General features: G+C 44.3%; 1 protein-coding gene across 1 annotated transcript in view; it reads right to left on the reverse strand.

The window, feature by feature from the left end:
- Positions 1-25,096, reverse strand: part of AR (androgen receptor) — a 113,637-nt gene that overhangs the window by 20,294 nt on the left and 68,247 nt on the right. Inside the window, exon 3 of the mRNA XM_005279527.4 lies at positions 16,455-16,571. Within this exon, the coding sequence (XP_005279584.1) occupies positions 16,455-16,571 (117 nt within the window). The remainder of the gene's footprint in view (positions 1-16,454; positions 16,572-25,096) is intronic.

Here is a 25,096-nt window from a genome sequence, read left to right on the forward strand (position 1 = left end):
GGATCACTAAAGTAATTACAGGACTGTCTGCCTGATTTCAAACCTAGACTAAATAATGGAATGACTGCAAAAAGAAGGTAATGTAAGTAATGCAATTTAACATGGAAAATACAACTTGTCAAACTACCTTAATATCATTTTTGATAACAAATGTGGTTGGTAAAGGTAACAGTGTTGATGTAATACACTTCTGTAAGTCATTTGACTTAGTACCACAACACATTTTGATTAATAAACTATAATGATGAAAAATCTACACGGCACATAGTAAGTGGGTTAAAAACTAGCTAACTGATATGTTTCAAAATGTAATTGTAAATAGGGAATCATCACTGAATGGGTGTGAGACTAGGGGGATTCTGCAGGGATTGGTTCTTGGCCCTACACTATTAAAAAAAATGTATGAATGACCTGGAAGAAAACAAACTCATCATTGATAAAGTTTGCAGATGACAAAGAGATTGGGGAAGTGGTAAACAATGAAGAGGACAAGTCCAATGGCCCATCCAGCCCAGTATCCTGTCTTCTGACAGTGGCTGGGTGCTTCAGAGGGAATGAACAGAACACGCAATCATCAAGTGATCCATCCCGTCATCCACTCCCAGCTTCTGGCAGTCAGAGACTAGGGACACCCAGAACATATGGGGTTGCATCCCTGACCATCTTGACTAATAGCCATTGATGGATCTATCCTCCATGAACTTATCTAGTTCTTTTTTGAAACCTGTTATACTTTTGGTTTTCACAACATCCCCTGGCAATGAGTTCCTTAGGTTGACTATGCATTGTGTGAAGAAATATATCCTTTTGTTTGTTTAAAATCTGCTGCCTATTAATTTCATTGGGTGACCCCTGGTTCTGGTGTTATGGGAAGGGGTAAATAACACCTCCTTATTCACTTTCTCCACACCATTCACAATTGTATAGACTTCTATCATATCCTCCCCTTAGTCATTTCTTTTCCAAGATGATAAATCCCAATCTTTTAAATCTCTCCTTATATGGAAACTGTTCCATACCCTTACTCATTTTTGTTGCCCTTCTCTGTACCTTTTCCAATTCTAATACATCTTTTTTGAGATGGGGCAATCAGAACTGCAGGCAGTATTCTAGGTGTAGGCATTCCATGGATATATATAGTAGCATTATGACATTTTCTGTCTTATTATCTATCGCTTTCCTAATGGTTCCAAACATTTTGTTTGCTTTTTTGACTGCTGCTGCACATTGAGTGGATGTTTTCAGAGAACTATCCACAGTGACTCCAAGAACTCTTTCTTGAGTTGTAACAGCTAATTTAGACCCCATCATTTTTTATGTATAGTTGGGATTATGTTTTCCAATATGCATTACTTTGCATTTATCAACATTGAATTTCATCTGCCATTTTGTTGCCAAGCCACCCAGTTTTGTGAGATCCCTTTGGAACTCTTTGCAGTCAGCTTTGGACTTAACTATCTTGAGTAATTTTGTATTGTCTGCAAATGTTGCCACCTCACTGTTTATCCCTTTTTCCAGATCATTTATGAATATGTTGAATAGTACTGGGCCCAGTACAGACCCCTGGGGGACACCACTATTTACCTCTCTCCATTCTGAAAACTCAGCATTTATTCCTACCCTTTGTTTCATATCCTTTAACCTGTTACTGATCCATGAGAGGACCTTCCCTCTTATCCTATGACTGCCTACTTTGCTTAAGAGCCTTTGATGAGGGACCTTGTCCAAGGCTTTCTGAAAGTCCAAGTACACTAAATCTACTGAATATCCCTTGTCCACATGTTTGTTGACACCATCAAAGAATTCTAATAGATTGGTGCATGACCAAAACCAGAAGAGGGCTGTGTAAGGTGCATTAGCAGAGATGTTTGGCTGCTTACAAGTGGAACAGAAGGGTTACTGCAGGTCAGGATTGAGATGCATCAGCACAGCTGTATAGGTGTTCAGGTCTGCAATAACAAGGGAGACTCTAGGGCAGGAGTGAGGTGCATTAGGGACTCTTGCTGAAAAGTTACAAACATTATCAAGTGCTATATCTACTTCACTTCTTCCATTGTCCCCTTTTTTTTGGTTTGATGGTATGGGTCATGAGAAGATCCTGTTTAATGGATTTCAGCTCTCATGTCAGAGTGAACTAAATCAATAATGAAGGCTTCAAAACTGCAATTCTGTGCGAAAGCAGAGAGAGTTTTAAATAAGGCATTTGCTTGGTCTCCTCCTTATAGCACTATAAATACTCAAAGCTGCAGGTTCACTGGTCACACATAGCTCTCTACCCAGAAGTGACTGGTGATTAATAAACAGTTAATACGAACTGTTTGACCCTGGAAGCATTCTTGAATGCTTTGTCTTTCTACTGGGGGAGAAAAATAGCAGTGTGTGAATTCCCAGCATACATGGCTTTAGAATTGCATTAAAAACAAATGTAAAACAGACGAGGCAAACAGGTCAGGGTGACCTGGAGAGTGAAAACGACGCCCCATCGTTAGCAGCATTAATTGTCAGTCTGTCCTATGTGAGAACGTAGCAATGATGTATGGCTGCTTTTATTCAAGGAAACTTCACTATGTATCTTTAAGTAAAAAGAAAAAGAGCTTAAAAATAAATAAAGGCATGTTAGCTTTTGCAAACATAACAAAAGGCTGCTCTGTTGGTCAAGGGCTTAGCGCTCTGCACTGTTGTGCTGGAGATCCTGGTTTGATTCCTTGTCTCTGTCCTTCCCAGGCTGGCAAGGGCCAGAAGTAATACAGACAATGCACTGTTGAACAGCGACCCCTCTGGCCAATTAAGGAAGTGCAGATCAGTTCCCAAAGGAGTCCCACTCCAGCATTCCTCATTCCAAAGATCGCTATGATGAGCCTCCAGGGGATATATGTATTGATCCTGCACTATTATAATCAATGGGAGTTTTGCCATTAACTTCAGTGACAGTCGGGGCTATAAGGCAGGAAACAATGCGAGCCTTCAGAATGTAATGGAGTCCCTCCCAAACACATCCTTTACACTGGCGGTAGGAAATGTCACAATACCAGGGAGGGAGAGGAATTATTTAAGCTCAGTACCAATGTGGACACAAGAACAAATGGATATAAACTGGCCATCAGGAAGTTTAGACTTGAAATTAGACGAAGGTTTCTAACCATCAGAGGAGTGAAGTTCTGGAGCAGCCTTCCAAGGGGAGCAGTGGGGGGCAAAAGACATATCTGGCTTCAACACTAAGCTTGATAAGTTTATGGAGGGGATGGTATGATGGGATAGCCTAATTTTGGCAATTAATTGATCTTTGACTATTAGGGGTAAATATACCCAATGGCCTGTGATGGGATGTTAGATGGGGTGGGATCTGAGTTACTGCAGAGAATTCTTTCCTGGGTGTCTGGCCGGTGAGTCTTGCCCACATGCTCAGGGTTTAGCTGATTGCCATATTTGGGGTGGGGAAGGAATTTTTCTCCAGGGCAGATTGGCAGAGACCCTGGGAGTTTTTCGCCTTCCTCTGCAGCGTGGGGCACGAGTCACTTGCTGGAGGATTCTCTGCACCTTGAAGTCTTTAAACCATGATTTGAGGACCCATCAGGGGCTTGTAGGGTTTTCTTTCATGATGCATTTCTGCTTTGAAATGTGCTCCAAATGGTGTCTTCTTAACTTTGCTGATCTGCTCCCCATATGAATTCAGTCACATTTGCTCACTTTGCTGGCTAAATCTTTCTCTGGTGGGTCTTCTGTTAGCCCTTCATATTCAACTAAACTCTGGAGGAACAAGCAGCATTCCATTCTGAACTGTGTGCTATCAACTGAAATGGATAGTGAAGTTCTGACTACGAAATGTTCCTTGTTGCCAAAGAGTGAGCAGGAAAAACCTCAGCTTGACTCACAGGCACCAAAATGAGTTTCCAGAGTTGGAAGACAGTAAAAACAACCCCCTTGTCTTCTACTTGTAAAAGAGCAAATCTGATCTGGACTCACCGAGACAAAAAAGAGAGCCCCACTATTCCGTTTTTACAATCGCATTTTAGAGCAGAACTGAGCTTTGAATGACAAATTCAAAACAGCTGAATGTTCTGAACAGCTCATTCACTTGTGCACACACTGAGATATGTTTTCACCTTACAAGGACTGTTGGTTTTTCTTATATCAGGTGAGGCAGAACCCATCCATTTTTACTTCCTGCACTTTGGGTCTCTCCCACATCTTGCTCATGCAGTGATGCTTGATTGTGAAAGAGAGTCATGGTCTATTGGACATGTTAATCTATGAAAGAGGCAGCTTTCAGGTTCTGTAGCCTGTCTCTCCCCCACCTGGCACAGTGTGATTGAACAGCTAGCCAGACCTTGTGCGCTAATCCAGCAGTGAGTGTGCATGAGAGCGAGAAAGCGTGTTTACATTCGGCAATTTATTTTCCCTACTTCTTGCCTGGAAGGAATGGATGGTGGGGGTTGGGCTGGCTGCTTGCCTCTGACCTTCCCCTCATTGTGTTATTACCATTTTTTCAAATGCACTATTTGCTGGTGTAAAAGCGGAAGGGTCAGGCAGGGCACTTGCTGCTCTACTGAGCGTGTGTGCATGATGGGGAGAGGGGCGTGGTTAGAATAATCTTGGAGATGGGGAAAAAACTAATCTAAATCATTGCTCCCCAGAGACCAACAAAATTGAGCCTTTTCACTGATAAGTTCCTTGACTATTTCACAGCAGCCTAACAATCCCCATCATATATTATCCAGCTCAGCAATGGAAAACACTGCAAAATTAACGTGTTTGTGTAGCTAACAATCATTAATGAAGGCACCCACACCTCATTTTGTGCTGTGTTTAATGCTGCCAGACTCTTTCATTTTCATTATATTATACCATAGGTAGCCTAACCGGCAACTCCCGTGCTCTGGCTGTTAGATGTTCCATCAGCCCAATTTTCAGGGTATTTTCTGCCCCATGCTCACATCAAACAAACATCAAAGTTCACCACAGATGAGTCATTAATGGTACTTTTAAATAACAGTATTTTAACATATAAAGAGTATAAATCTGAGAGGAAACTTGGCAGCACATGGGCATGTTGATACTTTTACATGGAAATGTGGTAGTTGAGGTTGGTAAAGTGCCTACTTGTACAAGAGAGTAGGTTTGGCCAATTAAGCTATAGTTTCTAGATTTTAAACCTCAGACTTTGAAAGTTTAGGTTCGAGTTGGTTTTTACAAAGCTTCATCGTATGTTTTTCACCTTTTATTCTTCTACAGTAGTTGGCCTGGAGACCTGGCAAAAACGACGTTCAAACACGGACCTTACACTGCACAGATTGCCAGTTAGTCAAAAAGACAGAACCAGATATTCATTTACACCAGGCCTTTTCCATCACTCGGGCAGTGCAAAGTCACCCAAAAGTGGGAGTGAGTGGTGTAAAGGTGCTTTGGTGTACGTGAAAATCTGGCCCCCACAGTTTTTATGAAATTTCCCTGGATTAACAAGAGTTTAAATTAAGGGAAGGAATGTTTCTTGAAACTCAAACAAAAGGTTCAATAAATCTCAGAACTTAAAATAAAAGATTCCAGATGTTTCATGAAACTAAACATCACCTGGGTTCCCACCAGGCCCACTTACCCATTTACTGGTTACTAACTGGTACACTGACTCGGTTAACTGGCTACATGATCAACATGAGCTACTCCAAATACTGATGTAGACTCCCCATATGGCGCTTTCAGGCAGAACCAGAAAATTAAGTGATTAGTGTAACAACACAGCCTTGAAGAGATTTATTAACTACCAACTCAGCAATCAGAGCAGACAGGGCCAAACCGTGTTTAATGTTGTGTCAGCTGGTAGTGGGCAACCCTTACTGGAACCAGAAGGATAACCATGACCAACTAACTGGACGTTAAACACAATGGCCCTTGCCTGCTGACTGCTGAACTGTGTTAACATCAACCTAATTTTCTAGTGGTGACTAGCCCTAAGGTGTCATAACTATAAAGGGAAGGGTAACAGCTCTCCTGTGTACAATACTATAAAATCCCTCCTGGACAGAGACTCCAAAATCCTTTTACCTGTAAAGAGTTAAGAAGCTCAGGTAACCTGGCTGACACCTGACCCAAAGGACCAATAAGGGGACACGATACTTTCAAATCTTGGTGGGGGGAAGGCTTTTGTTTGTGCTCTCTGTTTTGGGGGAAGTTCACTCTTGGGACTAAGAGGGACCAGACATCAATCCATGCTCTCCAAATCTTTCTGAACAAGTCTCTCATATTTCAAACTTGTAAGTACAGCCAGGCAAGGCGTGTTAGTTTATCTTTGTTTTCTCAACTTGTAAATGTACTTTTTGCTAGGATGTTTACGTCTGTTTGCTGTAACTTTGAACCTAAGGCTAGAGGGGGTTCCTCTGGGCTCTTTAAGTTTGATTACCCTGTAAAGTTATTTTCCATCCTGATTTTACAGAGATGATGTTGACCTTTTTCTTTAATTAAAAGCTTTCTTTTTAAGAACCTGATTGATTTTTTCCTTGTTTTTAGCTCCAAGGGGGTTGGATCTTGATCCACCAGGAGTTGGTGGGAGAAAGGAGGGGGGATGGTTAATTTCTCCTTGTTTTAAGATCCAAGGGGTTTGGATCTGTATTCACCAGGGAATTGGTGAAGAGTCTCTCAAGGCTACCCAGGGAAGGGAATTAGCACATTGGTAGTGGTGACAGTGGACCAGATCTAAGCTGGTAGTTAAGCTTAGAAGTTTTCATGCAGGCCCCCACATCTGTACCCTAAAGTTCAGAGTGGGGAAGGAGCCTTGACATGGTGGCAGAGCAGCGGGATCATTTTAAACCAAAAGCCAGTAAGATTTTTTTTTCTCCTTTCTAGCTGCTTAGAAAGCAGAGCTGAAGATAGATGCAAATTTTATTTGTCTTTGCCTGAATGCAGAGGTGTTAAGTTTTTTTAACAAGGATCTTTGTTAAGAGAAGGGTTCAAGCAGTGAGCAAACAGCTGGCAAAAGGAATTTACAAGCTGAATTGTTTGGTTTTTTTTCTTTCTACCTCTCGGGGATAGCTAGTTAGAAAGTCTCTGTTAACTAAGCCAGCCCTGAGCTGAGTGCATCCCAGTTCCAGTGAACTGCAGAGGGGGTGGCCCAGCACAAGAAAGCAGGAAAATGACTACCAGTGAAGCAGCAAACAAACTAGAACTGGCTAGACTGGAAGCAACAGAGAAAGAAAATGAACATAAGAGACAATGGAACTAAAACAATTAGAAATTAATGCAGAAAAAGCCAGGGAAGAAGCTGCCCACAAGAGAGCTATGGAGCAAAAAGAAAAAGAGATGGAGGAGAGAGAAAGAGAGAGGAAGCATGAACTGGAATTAGCAAGGGTTAGGCCGGATATACCAGCCAACCCTAGCAACCCCTCTCCAGGTACCACTTCCCATCCCAGAAAATTCCCCACCTACAAGGCAGGCGATGATAGTGAGGCCTTCTTAGAAAATTTTGAAAGGGCCTGCCTTGGATACAGCATCCCTATAGACCAGTACATGGTAGAGCTGAGGCTGCAGCTCAGTGGACCCTTAGCAGAGGTGGCGGCTGAAATGCCTAAGGAACACATGAACAGTTATGAACTTTTTAAAAACAAGGCCAGAATCAGAATGGGGCTAACACCTGAGCATGCCTATCGGCGGTTCAGAGCCCTAAGGTGGAAACCAGACGTGTCATTTACCCGACATGCCTACCACATTGGGAAAAATTGGGATGCCTGGATATCAGGAGCAAGTGTTAAATCTACAGAAGAGTTGCCCTTCCTAATGCAAATGGAGCAGTTTTTAGAGGGTGTTCCTGAGGAAATAGAAAGGTACATCCTAGATGGGAAGCCCAAAACTGTAACCGAGGCGGGGGAGATTGGAGCCAAATGGGTGGAGGTGGCAGAAAAGAAAAAAACTAGTAGCAGTTGGAGCAAATATCAGAAGGGGCAACCCGAAACAAAACACTGGGGACAACCCAAGGCCCCACCTACATCCCAAGGGAAACCCCAGATGCCTTCTCACCCCACCACACCAGTCTCCACCAACCAACATCGCCCTGGTGATACCTTAGCAGGGCGATGTTTTAAATGTAATGAACTGGGACATATAAAGGCCCACTGCCCCAAGAACCCCAACTGATTACAGTTCATTACACCACAATTACACCAAAGATCCCCAGGCCCAGATGCCTCTCTCGTACCCTCGGAGCGAAGGGAAACCTTGAGAGTGGGCGGAAAGAAGGTTATCGCATGGAGGGACACTGGGGCACAAGTGTCGACTATCCACCAATCCCTAGTGGACCCCAAAGTCATCAACCCGGAGGCTCCGGTGACAATTCAACCCTTCATGTCACACTCTGTAACCTAGCCTACAGCCAAGTTACATTTCCAATACAAGGGCTGGTCAGGAATGTGGACTTTTGCAGTCTATGACAATTATCCCATCCCCATGCTGCTGGGGGGAAGACTTGGCCAACCATGTGAAGCTAGCCAAGAGGGTGGGAATAGTCACCCGCAGCCAGGCTAAGCAAGCTTTCACCCCCCATCCCTGTTCCTGAGCCGTCCACCAGGGCCCCGTCTGTGTTACAAGAGACCCAGACAAAGGTGGTGGAACCGGATCCCCTGCCAATGACTGCAACAGCCGTAATGGATCCAATCCCAGAGACCCAGCCAAAGCCAGTCCCAGAACCGGAACTGGCAACACAACCAGTGCCAGAACCATTGCCAGCACTGAGTACAGCGTTTGCAAACCCATCTACAACTCCAACACCAGAGGGCACCAGCGAGCCTGAACTGGCAGAAGCAGCAGATAACCCTACCCAAGAGGCTCAGCCAGAGCCTGAAATACAACATAGTGCACCAGCGGACAGCGGTTCACCGTCAACGGAAACAACCCCAGCACCTGCATCGCTTCCAGAGGGCCCAAGCCCAAGTCCACAGTCCAAGGAGGAACTGATGTCTCCAGCATCAAGGGAACAGTTCCAGGCCGAGCAGGAAGCAGATGACTGCCTTCAGAAAGCTTGGGCGGCGGCGCGGAGCACCCCACTGCCTCTCAGCTCTTCTAACCGATCCTGGTTCGTTGTAGAACAAGGACTTTTATACAAGGAGACTCTTTCTGGTGGGCACCAGGAAGACTGGCATCCTCAAAGACAGTTGGTAGTTCCCACTAAGTATCGGGTAAAGCTCTTGAGCTTAGCCTATGATCATCCCAGTGGCCATTCTGGGGTGAACAGAACCAAAGACCGGTTGAGGAAGTCCTTCCACTGGGAGGGAATGGGCAAGGACGTTGCTAATTATGTCCGGTCTTGTGAGGTGTGCCAATGAGTGGGAAAGCCCCAAGACCAGGTCAAAGCCCCTCTCCAGTCACTACCCATAATTGAGGTCCCATTTCAGCGAGTAGCTGTGGATATTCTGGGTCCTTTCCCAAAGAAGACACCCAGAGGAAAGCAGTACATACTGACTTTCATGGATTTTGCTACTCGATGGCCGGAAGCAGTAGCTCTAAGCAACACCAGGGCTAAAAGTGTGTTCCAGGCATTAGCAGACATTTTTGCCAGGGTAGGTTGGCCCTCCGACATCCTTACAGATTCGGGAACTAATTTCCTGGCAGGGACCAGGAAAAACCTGTGGGAAGCTCATGGGGTGAATCACTTGGTTGCCACCCCTTACCACCATCAAACCAATGGCCTGGTGGAGAGGTTTAATGGAACTTTGGGGGCCATGATACGTAAATTCATAAATGAACAGTCCAATGATTGGGACCTAGTGTTGCAGCAGTTGCTTTTTGCCTACAGGGCTGTACCACATCCCAGTTTAGGGTTTTCACCATTTGAACTTGTGTATGGCCGTGAGGTTAAGGGGCCATTACAGTTGGTGAAGCAGCAATGGGATGGGTTTATGCCTTCTCCAGGAACTAACATTCTAGACTTTGTAAGCAACCTACAAAGTACCCTCTGACACTCTTTAGCCCTTGCTAAAGAAAACCTAAAGGATGCTCAGGAAGAACAAAAGGCCTGGTATGATAAACATTCCAGAGAACGGTCCTTCAAAGTAGGAGACCAAGTCATGGTCTTAAAGGCGCTCCAGGCCCATAAAATGGAAGCATTGTGGGAAGGACCATTCACGGTCCAGGAGCGCCTAGGAGCTGTTAACTATCTCATAGCATCCCCCACCTCCAACATAAAGCCTTAGATATACCATGTTAATTCTCTTAAGCCCTTTTATTCCAGAGAATTAAAGGTTTTCCAGTTTACAGCCCAGGAAACAGATGACGCGGAGTGGCCTGAAGGTGTCTACTACGAAGGAAAAAGTGACGGTGGCATGGAAGAGGTGAACCTCTCCGCGACCCTTGGACATCTGCAGCGGCAGCAGATCAAGGAGCAGTGCACTAGCTTTGCGCCAATGTTCTCAGCCACCCCAGGACGGACCGAATGGGCATACCGCTCCATTGACACAGGTAATGCTCACCCAATTAGAACCCCACCCTACCGGGAGTCACCTCATGCCCAAACTGCTATAAAAAGGGAGATCCAGGACATGCTACAGATGGGTATAATCCACCCCTCTAACAGTGCATGGGCATCTCCAGTGGTTCTAGTTCCCAAACCAGATGGGGAAATACGCTTTTGCATGGACTACCGTAAGCTAAAGGCTATAACTCATCCTGACAACTATCCAATGCCACGCACAGATGAGCTATTGGAGAAATTGGGACATGCCCAATTCATCTCTACCTTAGACTTAACCAAGGGATACTGGCAAGTACCACTAGATGAACCTGCCAAGGAAAGGTCAGCCTTCGTCACCCAGGCAGGGGTGTATGAATTTAATGTGCTCCCTTTCGGGCTGCGAAATGCACCCGCCACCTTCCAAAGACTTGTAGATGGTCTCCTAGCGGGATTGGGAGAATCTGCAGTTGCCTACCTCGATGATGTGGCCATTTTTTCTGATTCATGGGCAGAACACCCGGAGCACCTGGAAAAAGTCTTCGAGCGCATCAGGCAGGCAGGACTAACTGTTAAGGCTAAAAAGTGTCAAATAGGCCAAAACAGAGTGACTTACCTGGGGCACCAGGTGGGTCAAGGAACTATAAATCCCCTACAGGCCAAAGTGGATGCTATCCAAAAGTGGCCAGTTCCAAAGTCAAAGAAACAGGTCCAATCCTTCTTAGGCTTGGCCGGATATTATAGGCGATTTGTACCACACTACAGCCAAATCGCCGCCCCACTGACAGACCTAACCAGAAAGAAACAGCCAAATGCAGTTCAGTGAACTTATGAGTGTCAAAAGGCCTTTAACCAGCTTAAGGTGACACTCATGTTTGACCCTGTGCTAAGAGCCCCAGACTTTGACAAACCGTTCCTAGTAACCACAGATGCGTCCGAGCGGGGTGTGGGAGCAGTTTTAATGCAGGAAGGACCGGATCAAGAATTCCATCCTGTTGTGTTTCTCAGCAAGAAACTGTCTGAGAGGGAAAGCCACTGGTCAATCAGCGAAAAGGAATGCTACGTCATTGTGTACGCACTGGAAAAGCTGCGCCCATATGTTTGGGGACGGCGTTTCCAACTACAAGCCGACCATGCTGCGCTAACGTGGCTTCATACCGCCAAGGGGAATAACCAAAAACTTCTTCGGTGGAGTTTAGCTCTCCAAGATTTTGATTTTGAAATACAACACATTTCAGGAGCTTCTAACAAAGTGGCTGATGCACTTTCCCGGGAAAGTTTCCCAGGATCAACTGGTTAAAAATTGTTCTTGGAATGTGGGACATATTGTTAGTTTTTATATAATCAGTAGTATGTCTAAAGGTGCATGTGTCTTATTAACTCTGTTTTCTCCTAGAGCTCCAGGAAGAAATCACAGCCAGTGTGGAACTGGCTGTCCAACACTATCTGTGATTTGGGGGGCGTGTCATAACTATAAAGGGAAGGGTAACAGCCCTCCTGTGTACAATACTATAAAATCCCTCCTGGACAGAGACTCCAAAATCCTTTTACCTGTAAAGGGTTAAGAAGCTCAGGTAACCTGGCTGACACCTGACCCAAAGGACCAATAAGGGGACAAGATACTTTCAAATCTTGGTGGGGGGGAGGCTTTTGTTTGTGCTCTCTGTTTTGGGGGAAGTTCACTCTTGGGACTAAGAGGGACCAGACATCAATCCATGCTCTCCAAATCTTTCTGAACAAGTCTCTCATATTTCATACTTGTAAGTACAGCCAGGCAAGGCGTGTTAGTTTATCTTTGTTTTCTCAACTTGTAAATGTACTTTTTGCTAGGGTGTTTATCTCTGTTTGCTGTAACTTTGAACCTAAGGCTAGAGGGGGGTCCTCTGGGCTCTTTAAGTTTGATTACCCTGTAAAGTTATTTTCCATCCTGATTTTACAGAGATGATGTTGACCTTTTTCTTTAATTAAAAGTCTTAAATTAAATTAAGAACCTGATTGATTTTTCCTTGTTTTTAGCTCCAAGGGGGTTGGATCTTGATCCACCAGGAGTTGGTGGGAGAAAGGAGGGGGATGGTTAATTTCTCCTTGTTTTAAGATCCAAGGGGTTTGGATCTGTATTCACCAGGGAATTGGTGAAGAGTCTCTCAAGGCTACCCAGGGAAGGGAATTAGCACATTGGGAGAGGAGGCAGTGGACCAGATCTAAGCTGGTAGTTAAGCTTAGAAGTTTTCATGCAGGCCCCCACATCTGTACCCTAAAGTTCAGAGTGGGGAAGGAGCCTGGACATAAGGCTATTCTCATAACTAGAGCATAAAATAGAAAAGCCCATCCTGCAGGTCACAGCGGAAGATAAGGCATGTTTTGTCTCCAAAAATCTGTTGTCACATGCTCCAGAACTTTCATATGACAGAAAAGGCAGAGGAAACAGGACTTCTCTCTCTCTCTTCCTGGTATTTACTGAGCACCAATAATATCTAGGGTGCTGAGGCTCTCTCTTCCTCCATGTTCACAGAGATACGTTTATCTCAAGTCGCATGTGTTTCTGTGTTTCAGAGCTTTCAGATACTTTTATTAGGGCTCTGGTGCATCTTTTCCTGGCATTCCCAACTGTTCTCAGGGAATATTTGGGCAAAAACCTGAGGTTCAAGGTTCTTGGATTTGCCCAAGCAGTTAATGAAAGCACCTTAAAATCCCAGGAAGACAATGCCAGAAAGACATAGTAAAATGGCATTAGGACTCAAATACAATGGGGGGCGCAGAGCTGCCACCCAATCAGAAAGCTTTAGCAGCTGACCCAGTGAATGGGCAAGCCTGACTCCCCCCCCCCCACTTATAAACCCGTTTGTATGATACTTCTCAAATGGTCAAAATGGCTGATTTGTTGGCCGCATGCCCTAAAACACCACCCAATGGGGGTTAAATTGACCCAGAAATGGCTTGTCTGTTGAGATTCATTCCTTCATTAAACGATAGCTGCTTGCACACTACAGGAGGAGCACAGTGACCTGGAAACAAGCCAACTGCAGCAAAAGAAGCCTTCGTGTTTCCTGTGATGCCCCCAGAATCTTATTCCCAGTTAGCTACGGGGTATCAGCTTGAATTTTAAAAACAGCTGCCTATTATAATGTCTCCTCTCTGATATTCTAAGGACATTTTTGTTGGCCCTGCTGAGCTGCACATTTCAGTGCACTTAGAAGTTTTTGTGCGGATTTGTAGTAATTGCTTCGCTGCTAATTCACATACCTGGTATGGCAGGTGACACTTGTATCCAGCATGGCCCCCTCTGAAGTGCTAACAACCCAATGGAACATCGGGAATGCCAGGGTGACACACTGGAGCTGGTGCTCACCAGGGAGAGTGGACTGTAACCACTCTGACCCCCTTTTTTTCTGATCTACTGTTTCCACCAGCCCACACAGGGAAAACAAAAAGGTGTTCTCTTCTAGGAAAGAGGTGTGTTCTCAGCTCGAGTTAACTAACATGGAGTAAATTCCTAGTAAAGACAAGGCAGTCTGTAGCTTTCACGAGGGTGAGCAGGTCAAGTTAGGATACATCTACATCGCAAAAAAAAAAGGCCAGTGGTAGTGAGTCTCAGAGCCTGGGTCAATGGACCCAGGCTCATACTACGGAGCTAAAAATAGCAATGGAGACGTTCCTGCTCAGGCTGTGTCTCAGAGCCTTGGCTCCAGCCCAAGCGAGAATGTCTACACTGCTATTTTTAGCCCCATAGAATGAGACCAGTGTGCCTGAGTCAATTGACCTGGGCTCTGAGACACACAGCCCTGTAGACATACCCTTAGAGACCATAGGGGAGTCTAGGGCTTACCTTGACCTGCTAAGTCAGCTGAAAGCTACAAACTGCCTTGTTTTCACTAGAATTTTACCTTGTGTTAGCTAACTTGAGATAAGACCACACCTTTTCCCCCCCCCCCTCGTGAACACAAAAGCTTAAAGGCCCGCAAAGAAAACCGCTGATGTGGACAGAGAGCTCTACAGCCCTGTGACTTTTAATTAACTTCAGGCCTTTCCACAAATGTTCAAGTGAAATGTGATGATGCAGCCACAGGGGAAGCCAGGGTTCAAGCTGTTTATTGAAAAACAAACCCTTGCTCTCTCCTTATTGACCAAGGGGTGATGTCAAGCACAGATCAGAGAACCAGTAACATGGGAGTTCTCAACTAGCTCTGACTCTGCCTTATTGTGAGACCCTTCATTTCTCTAGGCCTGTTTTCCTACCTGTAAAATCAGGATGCTACTACTGCCACGGCCAGGGCACAGGATGTACCGTGCAACAGCTGTGCTGGTCTAGCTGTGCCCTTGTAGTGCGTTAGTGAAGACGCTCCTATGCTGATGGAAGAGCTTTTCTCATTGGCATAGTTAATCCACTTCCCCGAGAGGCGGTAGCTGTGTTGACAGGAGAAACTCTACCACCAGCATAGTGCTGTCTACACGTGATGGGGGGTATGGTTAGGTCTGTATAACTATGTCGCTCAGGGGTGTAGATTTTTCACACCCCTAAGGACTGTAGTTATACCAATATAGGCCTGTAGTGTAGACCTGATGGACGTGTTTATAAAGCACTCTGAAGATGAAAAGAACTAAGATTTATTGCTCTCTATATGGGATTAATCCATATCCATCATGTTCCCGAAAATAAACACAATTCACAAGCACTACGTTTGACACCTCAAATGAAAGCATTAATGACACAATTCCGCAACAGCTGGAGACAGCCCACACCAACGTGAATCAGCCCCAATGGGGTTAAGGAAAAGCCAATATTTTAGTGACTCGTTCTTTTATTTTCCAGACTAATACATAACTAATAATAAGGTGCAAGCACCACAATTACGGCTCACGCATAACCGTCATCTCACCCGGACGGTTATTTTAAAGAAGGAGGAAAGGTCACTAATTAGCTAGAGCTTCTCAGGATTCAAAGGGATTTTAGGAAGGCACGTTAGGGAGTCAGCAAAATAGCTGGAGAATTATACGACTGCAAAGGGGAGAGCTGTGAAATGAGAAAGAATTAAATTGGAGCCTAGAGTCCTTCCATATTTATTGCACCTTTTTAAAGGATCAGTCCACTTAAAAGACCAGAGCTGTTAAAGGATCATAACCCAGGCATGTCAAACCACTTCACACACTGACAAACAATAAAATGCCCATGATATGAATAGCTTTTAAAAAACCAGGAGATAAAAAATGTTTTGGCATAGAAAGGTTAAATCGCAGTAGGGGAAAAGTCCCTCCAAGAGAAGTCTGTGAAAATATTTCCTGTTATTCAAAGGCAACCACAGTACAACTTCAACACAGTGCACTAGGGATGGAGAAGGCCCTTTTGGGGAGGACTGAACTTGGTAAATTAGTGAGAACAAATGCAATAGAAAAACAAGAGCGAGGGGTCTGTAATTACAAGCTGCAATAACAATAATTGACTTTGACAATATGTAAGTGTTATGATAACTTTTATAATCCACAAGCGTGGGCTGCAGAAATTTTGGGGAAAACAATGAAAGCTCAGTGATACAAGATATGTTAAATCTTTGCTGAGAGGTGGGGAGAGAGAGAGAGAGAACCATTATTTGTGTGGATTACAGAGTGTGGGGATTGGCAAAGCATGGATTGAAGAGGCCCTACTGCCCAGCTTTGTAAAACAAGTGAGTCCTCTTAACCCGTTGCCTGCCATGACATGGGACTACTTGTTATCTTTAAACTTTAGGGCTGCATGCTACTCCCACTGGGCCAGATGGGTCTAGGTGGTGTCAGTGGCATGTATCCCACACATCAGAGATCCTGCAGGGTTAACTGGAAGAAGAGATCTGTAAAAAGAGTGCATTGTGTCCGTAATACGCTTATTAGTTAATTGCAAGAATTTAGTACAGGGCAATGTACAGTCTCTATGGTCAGAGGTGCCAATAGTTTAATCTAGGGAGAGATCTAAAAAAGCGCCACAGGTGTGTGTTCCATATATAAATCATACAGGTGCATATGAAAGCATCAAAGGGTGCTACCCAGCACACACTACCTCCCAGGGTCATCCCTGCTTCGTAGCACTTTCGCAGGCGACAGGAAGGGCAGTTTTTTCTTCTGAATTTATCGATGGTGCAGTCATTCCGGCTGGCACACAGGTATTTCTGTTTACCTAGAAACATTAAAGAAAAAGCAGATGGTCAATGGTTCCTGCATTTCCACAGATCAGTCAGAAGGTACTGTACAATCAGGACAAGCTCTCACGTTTTCCCATAGCATCGCTGTATGGACCTGACGCTGTTCCCACTGAAGTCAATGGGAGTTTTGAAAATTCACATTCCTAGTTTAGTTTTGCGTGAGTCTTCTAACAAGAATCTAGTTTTCAGAGCACTGCAGCTCATTTTGGAGGCTGAAAGCCACTGCATATGAAGGATGTACATTAAACAGAAAGGATACCATTTTGAACAAGAAAGGGCTCCTAGCACTGACAGTTTCTGCAGGACATTCCTGATTTGAAATGGTCTTTCCTTCATCTGGCAAGCAGATTGCGTGGGATGTTGTGGCAGCAGCAATACAGTTTGGGGGCCAGCACGATGTAATGTTACGAGATCCAAATGCCATATTGTCTTGATGAAACATCTCTGATATGGAAAATGAAATCTGAAAATGGAAACCCAAGAGAGCATTGCAATTACCTCCCATTAGCCATCCCACTAGGGCCTTGGGAACTGTGATCATTCCTCCACATAAAGGAGAGCTGCTGGAAAGACAAACACAATCTGTAGCTCCATCAGGACACTGGACAGATGGAGCTGCTTTCTGATAAAATCTAAACCAGATTGGCGTGGACCCCATCTTCTCCCAGTGGAGCAGTGATGCTTTCTGTTAACTTGCTGTTCAGAATTCTAAACACGATTCTTCACTTACTATGTTAGCTATCTCTGTTGCTAGATATGGGAATTTTTTACGGGAATCGGCCAGCAGCAATATATATATATGTAAACTGATTTTGCTGTACTAAAACGGCCCCTTTCTTTGGGTGTCCCACCTGAAGATACATGACATCAGGTATTTGTCTAAAGGCTCACTTTCAATGCTGTCTTTTAGATTGTAAGCTCTTTAGATGACAGAGTCTGTATTTTGTCTTGTGCAGAATGTCATTAGCAATCAGCAAATTTATGAGAATAAAAAAGAAAGTAACAAAAAAATAACCAAAGAACAGGGATAGAATGAGGCAACCGCAGTGCATCTCCTGTGTTATTTCCTCAGCCTCTGTGAAATATTGTGGTCATAGGAATGGGAAACTATCTGGCTGGGTCTCCTCCCTGCAGCCTTGGGTTGAGTTAACAGTTATACCACATTCCTGTGGTTCCTCAGCCCCACCAACACACCAAACACTTGCCATTTCCATTAACTCTTTATTGCTTTGGGGCCTGGTGCATATGAACACATGTCGCTGACTCAGCCTAGATGTGTTGTGGGCCTGTTGATTTTCAGTGACAGAATTATCAGCATCGCCCACATGGTAGACTTTGCATTTAAATAGCACATTTAAAGCTAGACTGAACAGAACACTAGGAAACAGACTGTGGAGAACAAACCTGCGCTAACTGGGGACGACCTGGAGGAGATCTAATAGGTCTTTCCATCTCTAATCACTGTGTGCCAAATGCTGCTTGAGTGAGGGCTGCAGAATTTGTCTCTCAAGTCTATTCTTCACTCTTAGTAAAATGGCCTATTTAGAAAGGTATGTGAAACAGGCGATAGGAAACACACTGTAGGACTACAAAGATACTTCTTAGAGATAGCAAAGAACTACCAACAAGCAAGAGAGACTCAGTGCAAGCAAATTGCCCCACACTCAAACAGCTTGCTCTCACTCCTCTGGTACTTTGTGGTATCTATACCATATAGTGTCATATACCTTTTCATTCCCACAGCTCCAACATTCTGCGTTCTCATTGGAGCATTATGATATTCAAGTCATATCCCTTAAAGTCAATATAATTCCTTTGATATAAATGCATGTCTCTATTCTATGGATTGTGGAATAAGGCACTGCCTGTCCCTACATATTTATCCTTCTGCTTTCAGTACATTTTATATTAGAAATGATTTATTCCACCCACTTACTTTAACCTGCCCTTCAGACAATGAGCTATAGCTACTAATCTTGAGATTGAGGGCTGGATTCTGTGGGCAACATGTCAGGAAAGTAACTGCTCAGTGATGCAAAGTTCTCCCACATCCCTAGGGGCTGAATATGTTGTTTGTGCAGCATTTGCAGCACAATGCAGTATTTTTAACTGAACCCATCTTCTAACTGGCCTTGCTTAATGTGGGATTTCCTGTGAAGCAGTGAGTTTATGAACACCTGCAGAGAGCTGAGAGGCCCTTATTTATTGTCATTTATAGCTAGCATCTTAAAAGCACTATTCTTCGAATTCAGAGGGAAGGAAAGTAGTTGTAAATGGTAATATTTAACCTGCTTCTACCTTATCATCCTTGATGTCTCAATCTCAAGACACACCGAGAATTAACTTTCCCTCCGTTGCAACGTATTATCTATTGCTTCATATTTTGCTTCCTTGTCAAGTCTGGACACATTTAGTAGATCAAGATTTACCCAATGCACTTCAGACTCTGAGCACCCAAACCCAGATTAGCTTCAACAAAGGAAGAAGCCATACACCCAATGTAATCTGATCTTGTGGAGTCATGGAAAATTGTACCTGTCCAAATTCTACCTACAGTGGTTTTCCCTGAAATCCCACAAACTTCGGCTTTCAATACTGCTCAGGGAGCCAACCTTTTGATCCATCTAAGCGTAAGTCTAACCTAACAGCTTTATCAAAGGATTCATATTCATTCAGGGCCGTCCTTAGCTATTTTGGTGCCCTATGCAGCCCCCCCGTGGGGGGGCTGTGTGGGGCCCCGCCCCAGGCCTACTTGGGGGAGGGGGCTGGCCCCAGGGGGGGACAGGGGCTGGCCACTTCCTGCGGGAAGTGGAATGACCCGGCCCCAGCCTGCTCCGTGCCCCTGGCTCCCAGGCTTGGGGGGAGAGGGGAACCGCCCCCCAGCACTCGCCGGCAGCGCAGCTGGGAGCAGCTGGGAGCCAGGGGAGCAGAGCAGGCTGGGGCCGGGTCGCTCCTCTTACCTTCTGGAGTCCTCAGTGGAGTGGGGGCAGGGCTGGGGCGGGAAGAGCCGAGTCAGGGTGGAGCAGGGGCGGGGGCCCTAGGGAAGAGATGGAGCAGGGGCTGGAGCAGCACACAGCTGCACAAGGCTCCAGGAAATTTGGCGTACTTTGCGTATGGGTAAGGACGGCCCTGCTTTCGTTGCACTGAATGAAAAAAAAAAAACCCACTTCAGTATATTGTATATTCCTTCACAGAAAAGCCCCAAAATGGCCTGGCTAATTTGTTAGTGCATGGGTGTGGGGGTGTCACACAGCAGGTTGCGACACCTCTGGTTTCATCAGCAACCTCCAAATTCCAAGCGCACCTTGCAGTCAATTACTTGCCTGCTGTGTCCTAGGTGACTGCTGAGCTCACACTACGAATTCTCAGTCTTCTTCCCACCTCCTGAGCCTCCTCCTAACATTATAAAACTGTGCTCTTTGTCTGACATTGTTGACCTCCATCAGCAAAATCACACCAACAACCTGTAATCAAGGTACCACGTAAGAGTCATGATGAGGCTTTCTGTTATAATAATAATCATCTCTCTCATGATGTCTGGCATGAGGCTATAGCACAGGGCTGAAAACTACCATACAGTTATGCTCCTTGTAGCTGCCCTTATTAGCACCTGGTTATAACACCCCATGTGCTTGGGTGCCAAGAATGGAAACATAATGAGGCTGGAGTGCATTACTACAGCATGTGATATTTCACTCAATCCTTTTAACACCAAACTTTCATCAGCTCCCCCTCTCATTCTCTCCACTTCTCTCTCTTTTGCCCATCAATCAGCTTTAAGAACATCTAAAAAAACCCCACAGAAGCAGAGACCATGCAAAATCCCACACAACTCCAATACCAACCCCTTACTAGCAATTATCTAAGGCTGGATAAAATACAGCCTCAGTAGAAAATGGGTTAGTTAGCATTATATGTATGTGTAAGAGATAAGGGCACCAGGCACTGAGTCCATGCTTTCTCTGCTGGACCTGCTTGTAAGTGTGAATCAAACAAGAATGGAAGCTTTGCTTCCCAAGGCATTGATGTGGGGAGTAACAGAACAGCCCATGTGGACATCTTACTCTCTTCCCTGCCACATTCATTTTCAATTGTACAATTCCTTTCCCATGGTGAAGTGGGGCACACAGGACCCCCCCGGAACTCACCAATATTACCGTAGGCAGAAAGAAAGGTGGAACTGGGAGCGGCAGGAACCACATGACAGATATTCAGGGCCAACTCAGAACTTCTTACTTGCGTTTGCCAAAGGCGGCTCACAAACCGGGATGCCCCTTGCAGGAGTCGCCTGAGGGCAGCTCCAACTAAAGCACTATCTGGCTCCACCTCTTCACGGTTTGGCTCCTGCTCCTTCCCTATCTCATTTCCCTAGTCTAAACTACAGTGTCTTTGCTAAAATAACAGCTCAGCTTAGAAAAGCCAAGTGCCGCTCCCAAGAGGGACATTAGCAAAGAAATGCAACAAGATAACTGCTCAAGACATACAAGGACATTCCAGGGTCAAATATATCATTATCAGGACTTTCTGAGGCTAACCAGACACCACCACAGCACTAACCCCTTTAATCCAAACACATGAATAGCATCCGAGGCAGTTTTTTCTATTACAAGTGCTCTTGCTTTCCTCACATAGCATCGGTGGGACTGTGCGTGTATGTGTGAGGTAATACCACTGGGGATGGTAGGAGGGCTCAGGGGACTGGAAGCGGAATACAGAGCTTTCTACCCCCAGGCCACCTGCAGTCTGATGATGTTTCAGCGGTCTACTTGAAATGAATCAGTGGTATCAACCCAGTCCCTTAGGGGAAAAGGTTCACTTCAAAATATATTAACATCACCAGCTGTCACTAATGGTCACTCTTTGTTGGTGCACACCGTAGAAAGGCCAAAACATGAAAGGGTCTCAGAGACTGAATAATCTTCTCCCACCTAGAGTTGGGAGTGCTCAGTCTCTCATCTAGCTATATAATTATATACAAATGTGCACGTTTTAAAATGCACCTCTACTAGAGTATGCCTTCCTGCCACTGGGTTTAAGTGGACCCATGGGCTCTGAATCTCAAGTCAATTGTTGATCTAGTGGTCAGGAGCTAGTGCTTTCACTGTGACAGCTGGGTTCAGTTCAGGGAAGGCTCTCCCTTTTTTACTTGGATTGTAAAACTCCCCGTGGCTGTCTTTTTGTTATATGTGTGTCATAATGGAGCTGTGGTTTCTTTACCACTAAACAAATAATTGGGATAATTGTTCACACGCCTGTCTTTTACTTTTTCACTGGAAGAATAAGCTGCCTGTGTCATTTTGGCCTTCTGACCTTTTTTTTTAAATTACTAGGGCAGCCTAGAATTCTCACACCTGGGAGTGCCAGGAGCTAAGATTATTGCTCATACTGTAAGCTCAGACAGTGGGAGAGAGACCATGTTTCATGTCATCATCTCAGCCTAGTTAAAAGCAAACCTGGCTGAACTGACTACAGTCCAGTCCTCCTTGGCTGGATGGAGGATGGCCATAACTGAGATATTATGTATTTACTTGTGGATCTTATAGAGATGGATGCCAACCTGGGGACTCTCCTGTGTGTGTACTACTAATGTCCTAACAGCACTTGTGTTTTCTCACCCCCGCAAGTAGTGATGAGAACAGAAGTACAATAACTGATGACTTTGGATATTCTGATCTTATATGTGGGGACGGTAGTATATCCTTGAATGAAAAAGCACAGGAAATAATGAAGAGCGGTTTTAATACAAAAAGGATCTCGCAGATTTATGTGCCTTTTCTGCATTGTTTCTAACTCATTTCAGGGGATTCATTCCCTTCCCTGTTTCAGAAAAACAGACAAATTTGCAGCCAACTAAAAAATAACAAAAAATAAACCACAAAAGAAACTATATATAGCTTAGTTTTTACTGTTCTTTTTTCCTATTTTCCATTGTTTGTAAAACTTCTCAAGAACTTGAAGCTAGGGTTTCATTCTGGAATGGCTTTGTCTTTTTTCCATTTAGCAAATGACAATTTATCTCCTATTTCTAAGTCATGGAATTTATGGAACTAATTGTTTACCTTCTTAGTGGTGCAATGGCTTCACCAAGGGTGTTACTAAAGACCTAGCAACAAGGTTTTTCATTTAATAGCTATGTCTGCAGAGGGAGCACCCACCATTTTTTGTTATTCCCACAGTAATAGCCATTTAACATGTTACACGCTCGCACAGGTCCTAGAATAAGGGATTCTAAAAGAAATTTGATATTAAACAGGAAGACACTGCACCAGACAGCATGTATGCTAACATTAAGGCTGTCATAACTATAAAGGGAAGGATAACAATCCTCCTGTATACAATACTATAAAATCCTTTTACCTGTAAAGGGTTAAGAAACTCAGGTAACATGGCTGACACCTGACCCAAAGGGTCAACAAGGGGACAAGATACTTTCAAATGGGGGGGGGGGAAGCTTTTGTTTGTGCTCTTTGTTTTGGTGGGTGTTCGCTGTTGGGACTAAGAGGGACCGGACATCAATCCATGCTCTCCAAATCTTTCTGAACAAGTCTCTCATATTTCAAACTTGTAAGTAATAGCCAGGCAAGGCGTATTAGTTTATCTTTGTTTTTCTCAACTTGTGAATGTTCCCTTTGCTAGAGGGAGGTATCCCTGTTTTGCTGTAACTTTGAAACCAAGGCTAGAGGGGGTTCCTCTGGCTCTTTAAATCTGATTACCCTGTAAAGTTATTGTCCATCCTGATTTTACAGAGATGATTTTTACCTTTTCTTTTTAATAAAATCCTTCTTTTAAGAACCTGACTGATTTTTCCATTGTCCAAAGACTCAGGGGTTTGGGTCTTTGATCACTTTGTAACCAATTGGTTAGGATATTATTCCCAAGCCTCCCCAGGAAAGGGAGTGTAAGGGCTTGGGGGGATATTTTGGGGGAAGAGGAACTCCAAGTGGTCCTTTCCCTGTTTCTTGTTAAATCACTTGGTGGTGGCAGCATGCCAGGTTTTAACCTAAGATGGTAGAAATAAGCTTAGGGGGCTTTTATGCGGGTCCCCACTTCTGTACCCTAGAGTTCAGAGTGGGGAAGGAACCCTGACAAAGGCATATGGTGCCCAAGTGAGGTTTCAACAGAGTATACACACACCATCTATAGTCTATACTTTACCCCTTTCCTGAGGTTGGATTTTATAGGTAACATAAGTAATAAGACCACAATATTAACTTCCAATTTCTGGCAATAATCCCGTATATGGTCATAGGCAAGTCTCTCCTTCTCTCTGTGTCTCAGTCTCTCCCTCTGTAAAATGTAGACAATGATTTTTCCCAATTTAGGGGAGTTACTGACATTAAATGAATGTTTGTAAAGTGTTCTGAGATCTTTGGCTTGAAAGCACTAGAGGACGTCAAAGAGTTAATTATTGTTGCTATTATACATGTGATAAGTAGCTGTTAACTATTGTTTATTGTTTGTATCAAATTAATGTCTTGAGGTTCCAACCCAGATCAGGTCCCACAGTGCTAAGTGCTGTCTGTGCACATAGTAAGAGACAGTCCCTTCCCTGAAGAACTCTAAACAACCAAAAGAGACAAAACGGGGGTGGAGGGGGGTGTGGAGAGGAGGAAGAAGTATTATTATCACAGTTTTACAGTAGAGAACTGAGGTACAGAGGGATTAAATGACTTGCCCAAGGTTACACAGAAAGTCTAGGATTTTAACCCAGGTCTCCTGAGTCACAGTTCAGTGACTTCACCTTTCCTCTCTGTCGGAGAATTGAGGGTTTCCATATCCTCTGCTAAATGCTATTTCATAATTTATTAGAGTAACACTCCTCTGTGGTACCACATATCCCTGCACTTCCGATGCAGTAATGCACTCAAAAGACTATTTTTCCATTTAGCCCCCTGACATAAAAGCCTGTACTGTCTTGTGATTCCAGTCCCTTCTGCAATGATACAATGCCAACAGATAGTGCTCTTAAATGTAGACTTTGGAAAAGAAACTGATCCACACAGTTTGGTATTACGTATAGGTAAGAAATGATCAGAAGAGGACAACTCTTATAAGGCACTTACGACTGTTCAGGTAAATTGAGCAATAAGAATGCTAGACGATTCCAACCCCTCTTTTCCTAACAGACATCCTCTTGTGCAATGCAGAATCTCACTCTGGCCCTCTCTGCTGTCAGCAAGGGGGATGACAACTCAGGGCCTCCCCGCTAGGTGCTAGTGAGACACCATCTCTTTCTAGTAGGTTTCCTCCATATCTCTTTAGCATGACACAGAGAGAATGATAATATAATTGTCACTGTCACTGGATTCCTCTTGGCTCATTAGCTGAGATTACAAAGTGAAGGGCAAAGAGGCACAACAATTCTTCAGTCTCATCTGAATACAAAGATTAATGTCAACTGGCTAGCCATGCAAGCAGCAGAAATTATTCAACTAAAAGCCTGTCAATCACCATTTATTGCTGTGCCTGATGCAGCAGCTTTCTCCAGAAGCAAAGCAAT

Source organism: Chrysemys picta, chromosome 9 (genome assembly GCF_011386835.1).
Source record: "Chrysemys picta bellii isolate R12L10 chromosome 9, ASM1138683v2, whole genome shotgun sequence".
Taxonomy (NCBI): domain Eukaryota; kingdom Metazoa; phylum Chordata; order Testudines; family Emydidae; genus Chrysemys; species Chrysemys picta.